This window comes from Alosa pseudoharengus, unplaced genomic scaffold, assembly GCF_046254945.1.
Source record: "Alosa pseudoharengus isolate Yale_2024_CS ecotype anadromous, Long Island Sound unplaced genomic scaffold, YU_APseudo_1.1 YU_APseudo_1.1_scf_9, whole genome shotgun sequence".
In the NCBI taxonomy this organism is placed as follows: Eukaryota; Metazoa; Chordata; class Actinopteri; order Clupeiformes; family Clupeidae; genus Alosa; species Alosa pseudoharengus.
The window spans coordinates 29339735-29352695 of NW_027468881.1; the positions used below are offsets into that span (position 1 = coordinate 29339735).

General features: G+C 44.8%; 1 protein-coding gene across 4 annotated transcripts in view; it reads right to left on the bottom strand.

The window, feature by feature from the left end:
* LOC143114243 (uncharacterized) overlaps positions 1-12961 on the bottom strand; it is a 38025-nt gene that overhangs the window by 4642 nt on the left and 20422 nt on the right. For all 4 annotated transcript variants that reach the window (XM_076275758.1, XM_076275757.1, XM_076275756.1 and 1 more), the window contains exon 4: positions 1027-1184. In XM_076275758.1, the coding sequence (XP_076131873.1) occupies positions 1027-1184 (158 nt within the window). The remainder of the gene's footprint in view (positions 1-1026; positions 1185-12961) is intronic.

Sequence of the window (12961 nt, forward strand, 5' to 3'; positions counted from 1 at the left end):
AGCACTGATATCCAACCCTCTGCTGCAGAATAATTACACACACACACACACACACATACACACACACACACACACAGAGAGGCCTATTCCGGTACTTCTCTCACTCATAACACATATTGTGCTCCAGACTTGTAAGTTTCAAACTTAGTAAACTTGGGGGCAAACAGGGGAGGAGATTAACCGCCATCCTCACTGAACACTCAGCTGTCCAGGAAATAACAACCCCCCGCGCACGCACACATACACACACACACACACACACACACACACACACACACACACACACTCAGACACATACAGCCACAAAAACCCAGACATGGAAAGGAAAGAAATACAAGTTTCTATCATCTTTGATTTATGTGCACACACACACACACACACGACAGAAATACGACCCGATCCTGTAAATGTCAAACGGAAAATTGTTCACGTCAACCTTCATGCATGCGGCCAAAAATTTACATATAGCCAAGCACGCAAGAAAGGCCTAGGCTACATTTTGAATAGCCTACCCACCTCTAATCTTATTTTTATGTATTATTTACTATTTTTATTATTATTTATTTTTAATATCAGATATCTATCTAAATTGAACCCAATGTGTTTTTGTGTTGAATGTGTGACAATGTGTCATTCACATTCATATTATTATAGCCTATACCAGCCAGGAGCTCATATCCATATTGTTTTCCCTACAGGCGAGTGTTCATGAGCGGAGTGCAAAAGAAAGGCTAGTTATGACATCATTCACAGGTTGGGAAAGGCAAGTTATGACATCATTCACAGATTGGGTGCCACAGCCAACCCCCTTTCCCCTTTCCCCCAGGCCACCCCCTTGCCCCCAGGCCACGCCCCTTTCTCTCTGTTGCCCTGCTTGAATTTCAACCTACACGACAGTTTGGGAAACAGGGGCAAACATAGCCTACAGGTATGCCTACAAGGGCATTTTACTAATTTATTTGGATGTTTACAGCTGTCACTTTGAGAAAGGTGATGATTTCAAGATGTTTATAATGCAGCTCTCACCTTGATGACCACCACGCATAAGATGATCTTGAGGAGGCTAAGAGAAATAAAGCCGAGGGCTGCCCATCCAGCGTGCACTTCCAACACGTCCAGCAGGGGGCTCTTTTGAACTGTCCAGTCTCTGCGAATGGGCGTCACCGTCAGTGGCTCAATGCAGGCTGCAAAGAATGAACAACACAAGTAAGAGTCACACATCCGGCATGTGTGTGTGTGTGTGTGTGTGTGCACACGTATGTATAAGTATAAGTATATATACTTTTTTGATCCCGTGATTTGGTCTCTGCATTTAACCCAATCTGTGAATTAGTGAAACACAAACAGCACACAGTGAACACACACAGTGAGGTGAAGCACACACACTAATCCCGGCGCAGTGAGCTGCCTGCTACAACGGCGGCACTCGGGGAGCAGTGAGGGGTTAGGTGCCTTGCTCAAGGGCACTTCAGCCGCGGCCCACTGGTCGGGGCTCGAACTGGCAACCCTCCGGTTACAAGTCCAGAGTGCTTACCAGTGGGCCACGGCTGCCCTGTGTGTGGGTCTCTGTGTGTGTGCATATGTGTTTGTGTTTGTGATTTTGTGTGTGTGTGTGTGTGTGTATGCGAGTGCGTGCGTGAGAGAGAGAGAAACAGAGAGAACTTTTTACATGAGTTTAAATTTCTTGTTCTATGCATTTTTCTGTATGATTGCCTTGATTGCCCAAATACCTTTTTTTCATGCCAATAAAGCACCTCGGAATGAATTTCATTTCAAAGTGTATGAGCTCTGTGGTGTTATGTGTGTGTGTGTGTGTGTGTGTGTGTGTGTTTGAACTACAGTCGAAGTGAGCCCCACAACCAGTTCTGTACCGATGGAGTGAGGTCTTTTTTTGGAAGTGAGGTCCGTTTGGCCGGACCTCACTTTTTTTTTCTTGTAATGGTGCTAGAAGCCCATAAGAAAAGCAAACTCAACCAAAGCAAAAAATGTTTTTTGGACCTCACTTTGACCGAAAATACAGTACACTCTCCCACTCAAGAGCTCCCTTATGCAGGTACTGCAAAAACGTATTACATTTTACCTATTGGACGGTCGTAGAGGCAGGATATTGTTACAGCTAGTTTCTAGCTGTAGTAGAAGTCATGGGGCTCACTTCTTCAGTGGACACACCTGGACCTCACTTCATATATAAGTTCACGTATGTGTGTGTGTGTGTGTGTGTGTGTGTGTGAGAGAGAGAGAGCTCTATTTCGATGTGCAATGTGTTCATGTTTATGGTTCCGGCTTTTCTGCTTCAGTTCCAGTCAATCTCACTGAAAGCTGGGCTACATCACACAGAGAACCTTTCGCTTCAGTAAAACTGAAACCTGAGACCCTGTTCCTCCTCTCAGCTTTCAGGAAGTACCCCCTCACCTCAAGACAGGAAGCAGCCCTCTAAAAAACAAAGCGGCTCCTGTCTTGTCTTACCACACACTAGCAGGGTGATGTCTTCACCTAAATCCTTTGCAGAGACCTTCACTACTAAGACCATGTCCACACATACCAAAACTATCTTTTTCCCCCCGTCTTCCCTGGCATCGTTTCAAGAATATTTGCGTCCAAACAGATCCATCTCAACACACTACTTCATATTCCAGGCCTATAGGTGGCGCTGTTTCTGTTACAGAAATTCACACAAAACACAAAACACCTTAAGTTTTCCACCTGAAGTATGACCCTTAAGGCTTAATTTCTCCTTAGGTAAGGGATTTATTTAAGGGTGTTGCACAGAATACCTTAAATTGTTTCTTTAGTTAAGGAAAAACGTTAAGGGATACTGCATTGAAAGGGATTTACCGTCACGAAAATTGTATTGAGATTGTTCAACAGCTGTAACTAGCTGGCTAGTAGGTGATGTCGTTAGTTAGCAACCCACTGAACACAGTGAAGTTTAATGATCTTATCATTCATCTCACCTTAAGAATTCGCTGAAATTATCCAGGTAGCAAGTAAAGCATGTTATAGACATGAACTGAGCAATACTAGCTGGCTAGTTAGAAATGATCCCGACTGTCATCAGTGCACCAAAACAAACTTTTTTGTTAATGTAATAGAATGATCACACGTAAATGAGGTGCCAGGATGTTATACGTCATCACGTGACATGCGTGCATGTGAACCTAAAGTTGACTGAGTAAAGACGTGAGTTAACGTGGAGCCCAAAGTGTGGACATCTTTTATTACTAGTTACTAAACGCATTACATGATGTCAGAAGCGGTTCGTTACTCGCGGAGTTACTCGTGAGGAGCACATACGGGACCGAATTGTGGTGGGAATCAGGGACAAAGAACTCTCCCGAAAACTGCAGCTTCTCCCAAATCTCACGTTAGAGATGACAGTTCAGGAGGCTCGTCAACAGGAGGAGGTGAAAGCTCAAGTTCAAGAAAGCTCAAGCTCAAGAAAGCTCAAGCCAGCAAGGTGAGGCTACTGCGTGCGCTGTAGAGGAGGTCGCGCGGGGCTTTAGCAGATTCAAAATGGATGAACGGAAATACAACAAAAATGAACAACACAGGCGCAGCTAACGGGGAAAGACATGTAGCAGATGTGGGAAGATGATGCACAAGATTCAAGAACATTGTCCAGCAATGAAGTCCGCATGCAACAAGAAGATGCAAGAAGTGCAAGAAGATTGGGCACTGGGAAAGAATGTGCAATGTTAAGAGAGAGAGATTTGTTTTGCCAACAGCAGAAGAGATCACTGCTGAGCTGAGTGGGTCCACGGTGTTCTCCTCATTAGACGCAGCGGCAGGGTTCTGGCAAATACCGCTGCACAAGGATAGTCAGAGACTGACAACCTTTATCACACCATTTGCCAGGTACTGTTTCAAACGACTCCCATTTGGGATATCTAGTGCGCCCGAAATCTTTTAAAGAAAAATGGTGGAAACCCTAGAAGGCCTACCTGGGACAGCTGTTTACATGGACGACATCATAGTACATGGAAAAGATATGACCCAGCATGACGAACGTCTACAACAGGTCATGGAGTGCCTAGAGACAGCTGGGTTGAAGCTAAATACAGAAAAGTGCGCCTTGAGACAGCAAAGACTACATTTCCTGGGTCACGAGATCGACGCAGACGGCACACGGCCTGACCCAGCCAAGGTGTCTGCTATAAGCAATCTGACTCCACCCACTAATGTCCATGAGCTGAAGAGAGTCCTCGGGATGGTGAACTATTTAGGTAAATACATCCCGAACCTAGCTGCAGTGGGGCAGCCCATGTACGAACTGCTGAAGTCCAAATCTGCGTGAACATGGGGTCCAGTACAGCAGTCAGCATTCCATCGCATCAAAGAACTTCTTACAACCCCACCCACTCTGGCGTTTTATGATGTCAACAAACCCACTGCTGTCTCTGCAGATGCCAGCAGCTACGGCATCGGGGGCGTGCTGATGCAACTGCACACTGAGGGCTGGAAGCCTGTAGCCTATTGTTCACGGCGTCTGAGTGGGGCGGAGACCAGGTACGCTCAGATATAAAAAGAGTGCCAAGCGAGCGTCTGGACCTGCGAACGATTTGGGAAATACTTACACGGCCTAGAGGTGTTCAGGCTGATCACAGATCACAAACCTTTAGTCCCGCTTATGAACTCCAAAGACCTGGTTACTGTCCCCATCCGCTGCCAGAGACTCCTGATGCGACTGATGAGGTTCAACCCTACAGCGGAGTATGCACCAGGGAAAACCCTTGTCACGGCAGACGCGTTGTCCAGGAGCCCAGTAGGAGATGCCCAGGATGAAGGCGATACAAACGTGGATGTGGAATGCTACGTAGCATCCATCATCGACAACATGCCGGCTACAGAGGGGAGAATGAACAGCATCAGAGCTGCCACGGCTGTTGATGACACACTACAAGCTGTGACAAGATACATACAGTCCGGTTGGCCTGACCACATAGGTAAGACACATCCAACTGTTAGAGAGTTCTTCCCCATGAGAAACGAGCTGTCAGCTCACCAGGGCCTGGTTATTAGAGGCAATAGGATAGTAATCCCAGAGAAATTGAGAGTGGATGTGTTAGAGCGTATCCATGATGGTCATCAGGGACTGACTTAAATGCAGAGACAGAGCTAACTCTGCCATCTGGTGGCCAGGTATAGCAGCTCACATCAAGCAGAAAGTCTTAGCCTGCCAGCCTTGTCAGGAACAAAGGAGAGCTCAGTCCAGAGAACCTTTGATCTCCACAGCTCTCCCGGACAGGCCGTGGAAAAGAATTGGCATGGACTTGTGTGAATGCAACAAACAGAACTATTTAGTTATCTCTGACTACTATTCACGGTTTATTGAGATTCTCCACATGCCCACCACCACTACTGCCCAAGTAGTCACAAAACTGAAAGCTACTTTTGCCCGCTATGGGATAGCAAATGAAGTGATCAGTGACAATGGCCCACAGTTTTCGAGTGAAGAATTCAGTGAACTGGCACGTGAATTAGACTTCACACACATCACATCGAGCCCGCACCACCCGCAAGGAAACGGGCACGCCGAAAGAGCTGTGCAAATAGCCAAAGGGATCCTGAGACAAAAGTACCCTCTCCTGGCACTCATGTGCTACAGATCTACTCCGTGCAGCAGCACTGGGGTAAGCCCAGCAGAGCTCTTAATGGGCCGCAAGATTCGAACCACTCTGCCTACTCTTGACCGCAACCTACAACCTAGATGGCCTACCAAGCAGAGCGTTGCAGCCAAGGACGCGTCTGAGAAAAGGAAACAAACCCACTACTACAACCAACGCCACGGAGTGAGGAACCTTCCAACACTTAGGGCAGGGGACCACGTCCTCACCAGACTGGACCATCAAAAGTCCTGGGTCACCCCAGCTGTGGTGACTGACGAGAGCATCACACCGAGATCCTACCTTGTGGAGACAGAGCAGGGAGCAACACTTCGCCGCAACCGTCGCCATCTTCAGGCGGTGCCCAGCACGAGGTCAGCAGCATCGGGTACTCTGGATCCTCCACCAGAGCAGCCGTTCAGCGACCCAGGGAGAAGCCCCACAGAGGTTGACACCAGCTTGAGCACAGTTGCTGATGGCTTGACTCAGACTAGGTCAGGCAGGTTCAGCAGACCAGTTCAGAGACTGGACTTGTGAAAGGTTGTGTCGCTAGCCTAACTAAAAAAATTAAATAAAAAAAAAGGGTCGCGACAATTAATGTATTGTTAATGTGAAAAGAGTTCCAGCAATGTCAATCACACTGTGTACTGTGATGTAAGAGATTGGTAATATTGAGTTCCAATGCAAAAAGTTTCATCTTTAATTAATGGGAAAAGAGTTCCAGCAAAGTCTATTGTGAATGAATGTACTGGTTGGTTTTACAATTAGTTCCAGAAGACCATACACATTTTCCTTTAGTTTGGTAATACAACTTACAGAATATTGCTTTAATAAGGCTTAAGTTATGTTTCTAGCCAATGTTCTCAAGGGGGAGATGTAATAGAATGATCACACGTAAATGAGGTGCCAGGATGTTATACGTCATCATGTGATACGGACATGCGTGCATGTGAACCTAAAGTTGACTGAGTAAAGACGTGAGTAAACGTGGAGCCCAAAGTGTGGACATCTTTTATTACTAGTTACTAAACGCATTACAATTAATGTTTTGCCTATCGAACCAAACCGAAGCTCATGGCAGGCTAACAAGACATCCACATCCACATGAAGTAAATGTTAGCCTACCACTAACGTCATGAAACCACACAATAACAATAAGGCATGTTTCTGATAGTCCTATTGACAGAGTAAGCATATTAGCAGAGAGGTTTTATTTTAAATTGTATAATTTTCAAAAAAGTATAATTATTGCAAATTGCACTACTTTTTGTATTGGTTTTATACAAGATGTTTGTGAAATTTGCACAGTAAAAGTTCTGTATTTTGACTGCAATTGTCTTTGCATTCTAATTAGATTCTTCATTAGAATCATAAGTGGCTCTTTGTAAACAGCATCATTTTCTGGGGCCATGCAAAACTGCATAGACCTCTCCAGAATAAGTCCCGCCTCCGTAACTTCTGTATCCATCCAACTTCCGGGCGTCGAATGTCTATGGGAAATAACATGGCGTTTCGAAATATCATACCTGTTAAATATCTGTAGGTGGCAAAGTAGAAAAAAATGGTGGGCCGATTGGCCTACATACTTCTGCCATCTAGTTTCCACTGGATTTTTTGATTGTCGGTGCCGTTAAAGTAGAAATATATCAGTAAGAAGCACTAAGCTAACGCACGCTTCGGACGCCGCGACTCCCTGAGTCAAGGTTGCATATGTAACCTGCGTTGTGTTGAACCTGCACGATTCAGCCCTGCACACGCCCGGACTCGAACCCGCGAACAGCAGCACCTCGGAATGGGAGGCTACTGGCACCGAGGTACTGCTGTTCGCGGGTTCGAGTCTGGGCGTGTGCAGGGCTGAATCGCGCAGGTTCAACACAACGCAGGTTACATTGGTGCCGTGACCCGGATCAGGAGTGAGGTTTAGGGGGGTGAGTGTAACGGATGCCAGCTAGCTTAGCTGTGCTTGTGGAACGTTGGTAAACCTCACTCCCCGACGCCTCAATAGTGCTGCTGGCATGCGAGCCAGTAGCCTGGGCTATTGGCTCAATTGTTAGCGCGCTCGCCTCCCGATCTGAGGTGCTGCTGTTTCGCAGGTTTGAGTCCGGGCGTGTGCAGGGCTGAATCGCGCAGGTTCAACACAACGCAGGTTACACATAGAGCACCAAGGGCATCACCTACTGTGCATAGTGCACCAAGGGCATCACCTACTGTGCATAAGGCACCAAGGGCATCACCTACTGTACATAGTGCACCAAGGGCATCACCTACTGTGCATAGTGCACCAAGGGCATCACCTACTGTGCATAGTGCACCAAGGGCATCACCCACTGTGCATAAGGCACCAAGGGCATCACCTACTGTGCATAGTGCACCAAGGGCATCACCTACTGTGCATAGTGCACCAAGGGCATCACCCACTGTGCATAAGGCACCAAGGGCATCACCTACTGTGCATAGTGCACCAAGGGCATGACCTACTGTGCATAGTGCACCAAGGGCATCACCTACTGTGCATAGTGCACCAAGGGCATCACCTACTGTGCATAGTGCACCAAGGGCCCGAGGGGGCACCAGAATATAGCCAATAAAGGAGGAGCTTTACTACAAACTGCTTTTCACTCTTCCTAGACAACGTTTCCTATGTCAAAATGCAACAACAGCATGTTTCATGCAAGGATGATACTTTTTGGGTCCTCTCAATCTCCACTATGCAGCAGATCTAATGTGAATGTTATGCTACTCCATTACTTGGGAACGCATCTTGAGTGCTCAAGGGAGGGGGGAGAGAGAGTGTCAGGTTCCAGCTGGCTTTGTCATTGTTGGTAATTGATATCTTTAAAAGGAAATCCAGCTGTATCGCTGTGTGGGGCGGAAGCTGCACTGAATACAACAGGAAAGCCCTGCAGCGCATAGTGAACACAGCTGGAAGGATTATTGGCGCTTCACTCCCCTCCCTGAAGGACATTTACACCTCCCACCTCACCCGCAAGGCGACCACAATTGTGAGTGATGGAAGTCACCCCGCTCACAATTTGTTTGATCCACTGCCCTCTGGGAAGAGGTACAGAAGCCTGCGCTCCCGCACCACCAGACTCACCAACAGCTTCATACACCAGGCTGTTAGGATGCTGAACTCTCTCCCCCCTCCACCCTCAGCCACATAACATCCTGGACTTTTGGACCCACAATGGCTGCCTTGCACTACTGAAAACACTTCTGAACACACTTCTGCTGCTCTTACATAACTTGCACCACTATGCCACTTGCATACTTAGGTCAAACAGAACTACCTCAGCCATTTATTGGCCTGACTTTTGCACTATTATTATATTGACTGTCTACTGTATGCACAAATTGCACAATTTCAACCCATTTTTTTGCTGCTCTTATTTCTTCACTGTATGTGCCTTCTTATTTACTTTTTATATTGTTTAATTGAATGTTATGTTTTTGTCTGTGGACCTAATTGGTAAAATGTCTTGTCTCCACTGTGGGATAGTGGGAAACATAATTTCGATCTCTTTGTATGTCTTGACATGTGAAGAAATTGACAAGAAAGCAGACTTTGATTTTGAAATCATGAGGGGAACAAAGACTAAACTAGAGGAAATTGTGGAGTTACCCGGTTCCCAACAGATACTGACCATTTCTGCTTTCTATAGTGGCCAGCAGCGGCTCTGCCTTTACCCTTAACACTAAACGCACACTATATGCACACTATACGCACACTAAACACATACTATACGCACACTATATGCACACTATACGCACACTAAACACATACTATACGCACACTAAACACACACTATACGCACACTAAACACACACTAAACGCACACTATATGCACACTATACGCACACTATACTCACACTAAACGCACACTATACTGTACGCATACTGTACGCACACTAAACACACACTATACGCACACTATATGCACACTATACGCACACTAAATGCACACTAAACGCACACTATACGCACACTATACGCACACTAAATGACACTATATGCACATTATGGGCTCTATTTTAACGGTCTGAAACGCAAGTGACTTTGTGGGCGGATCTTGGGCGCTGATGCTATTTTACCGGCGGGATATTTGACTGTTGCGCCCGACGCAAATCTAAAATGAGGTGGTCTGAAGTAGCTACATTAATCATGGGTGTGGTTTGGGCATAACGTGCAATAAACCAATCAGGGCGTCATCTCACATTCCCTTTAACAACAGGCACGCTTGTTTCATAGCTGATTGCTATTATGGTGGCATATTTGCCAGGCATAGCCAGGAGCATTCACAGCCTATAATTTTACTGTTCAGTTAGGAACGGTCAGCTATTGATTTTTCCTCTTGACAAAATGGAATACAGAATTGTCACAAAGACATACTTTCCGATGTATTGGGATCACTCTCACTGAATCACGAGATTATGAATACATGGTGATATTTTTGCTATATATAATGTAATCTAACATTACCTCTCTATAGACGATGCATATCTTCTGTCAGTTAATCTTTTCTCTCCTGTGCTGCCGCTGGGGCATTTGGGTTAAATGGCATCGGCATGCAATTCAACATCACGTCTCCTTAAGTCATCTAATATTTCCTAATTTATGTCATCAACACAACCATGATTCGTGAAAATGTGTACCCTAGATTTATGCCTATTTTTTTTTCACATCTTAATGGACACCACACTGATTTCCCTCGAGTGGTAATATTTTTCTTTGAAATTATGTATGGTTTACCGAAATGGGAACTACGTTGTATATGAGTGGAGCGAAGTGTGCGTTGCGCAGCACAGGCGGCCTGTGAGAAACTTGACGGCCTGTTTCCAAGTTGACCTAACTTTCAACTCTGCACAGTATATCCCATTAACTGCATGACAGTAGGCTATTTACAATATTTTCTGTTAAGTATAGTTTGTAAACACTTTATCATCAACTTAATGCACGCACAACATTCGTTTGAGCAGGAGAGAATAACAATGAATGGGTGCAGTAACTACAGAAATTGTAGCCATACTTGCTGCTTTCTTGTACTATTTGCTGGTTAACAGCACATAAAAGCTGATTTAAGCTAATTCACTAACTTCAAGACTTTAAGGCCATCATGGATATAAAACGTTTCTTGAAAATAATGAAAGGATGGAGGGAACATAACAAAGCTTGGAGTTATTATGACCGCCGCGCAGCGAAGCGGCGGTCATATAGGTTTAGTCAGATTTTTTTTTTCTTCTTTTTTTTCTTTTTTTTTTTCTTTTTCGCATGCCCAAATTTCCGTCAATGAGTCCCGGGACACTGAAAGACCGGGGTACACGAAACTTGGTGGGCATGTAACCCCACATGGATAGCATGGAACCATCGTTTTTCGTTTTGATCTGTAACCCCCCCGCTTGACTGGACCCCCCGAAAGGAGGGTAGGGCAGACACAGTTTTCTGTGAATATCTCGAAAACCGTGGGGTTTAGGAGGACCATTTTTTTTTTGTATGTATCTCAAGGGGCCATGTCAACCCATTCCATAACCACTCATTTCATGTATAGCGCCACCTAGTTAAACACAAAAAAGTAAAAATGAGGTGTTGTAATTGAAGGTATCTGTGACCTAACATAGTCAGAACTGCACGAAATTGGAAGTGTATGATCATTATGACACCCTCTGTATGCACACAAAGTTTTGTGGAATTCCGTTCATGGGGGGCCACACAATAAATGAATTTATGTTACTATACACCAACTGGCCTGTAGGTGGCCGGAGACAGTTTTCTGTGAATATCTCGAGAACCGTAGGGCCTAGGAGGTCCATCTTTTTTATGTATGTTGGTCTTAAGGGGGCATGTCAACCCATCCCATTACCACTTATTTCATGTATAGCGCCACCTAGTTAAAAATTAAAAAGCAAAAAATGTGGTGTTTTCATCACAATATCTCTGGCTGACAAGGTCAAAACTGCACAAAATTAAAAGTGTAGGATCATTATGACACCCTCCGAATGCATGCCAAGTTTTGTGTACTTTTGTTCATGGGGGGCCTTACAATAAAATAATTTATGTGTACATTTAGTGACATACACCAACAAGGATTCCCGGGACACTGAAAGACTGGGGTACACGAAACTTGGTGGGCATGTACCCCCACATGGATAGCATGGAACCGTCATTTTTCGTTTTGATCTGTAGCCCCCCCGCTGGACTGGACCCCCCGAAAGGAGGGTAGGGCAGACACAGTTCTCTGTGAATATCTTGAGAACTGTAAGGCCTAGGATGACCATTTTTTTCCATATGTTTGCCTCCAGGGGTCATGTTAACCCATTTCATGTGCACACATGTGCACAGATACACACACACACACACATACATTCACAGTAATCATACGTATGACACATACTCACACAGTAGACATAATGTACGCTTGCATGCACAGGCACATACGCAGGCATTAACACAAGCACGCACGCACACCCACACACACACTCACACACACTCACACACACACACACACACACATAACATAAACATAACACAAACAATCAAGAATTTCTCAGAATTATAAACAGGCAAGATGGAGGTTGGGTTGTATAAAATGAATTTTACATGTGAAATCTATTAACTAATCATGTTTTGGTACTTGTTGTCTAGCAGATACCAGTGAGAATTGAGTGTGGATAATGCAATTTAGTGAGACAGTTAGAATCATATAGGCCTTTCAGCGTGATTTCTTTTTGTGGAAAAAATGTGCTGGACTGGGCGGCGGTAATATTTTGTACCGCTCTGCGGTACATCTAGTTTCAGATGGGCTACAACTAGGGTTGCAAAATTCCGGGAATTTTCAAAGTTGGAAACTTTTCATGGGAATTAACGGGAATATACGGAAATTAACGGGAATAGACGGGAATTAATGGGAATAAACTGGGAATTTTTAATATGGCAAGTTAGTCTATAACAGGGAACTTAAATGTAGTGGACAAAACCCCATCTTGCAGCATAATATTAGTTAAAACAACCTGATTTAATGCAATTTCAGTCAAATTTCTACCCTGCACATACAATCCCATGCAAACAGCAATCAGCATAGGCTACTAGACATAAAGGAAACCTATGATGTGTTCATGTGCATGGGAAAAATAAATTCCCAGTGAAAATGTCATCTCATGTGGGAATAACTGATGTGAAACTGAAAGTTTGCAAACAGAGTTGCCCAGATATGGGCTTGTCGTCACTTTTGTCCTCATTCAAATGGGTGTACGTCATTTTGCAAAACTGTAATGGGACGATTAATCTGTCTGATTAATCTTGACAATTTATATATAATTTACATAATCTATAAGGTTTGGTTGGGGTGGTATGTTGTGTCATT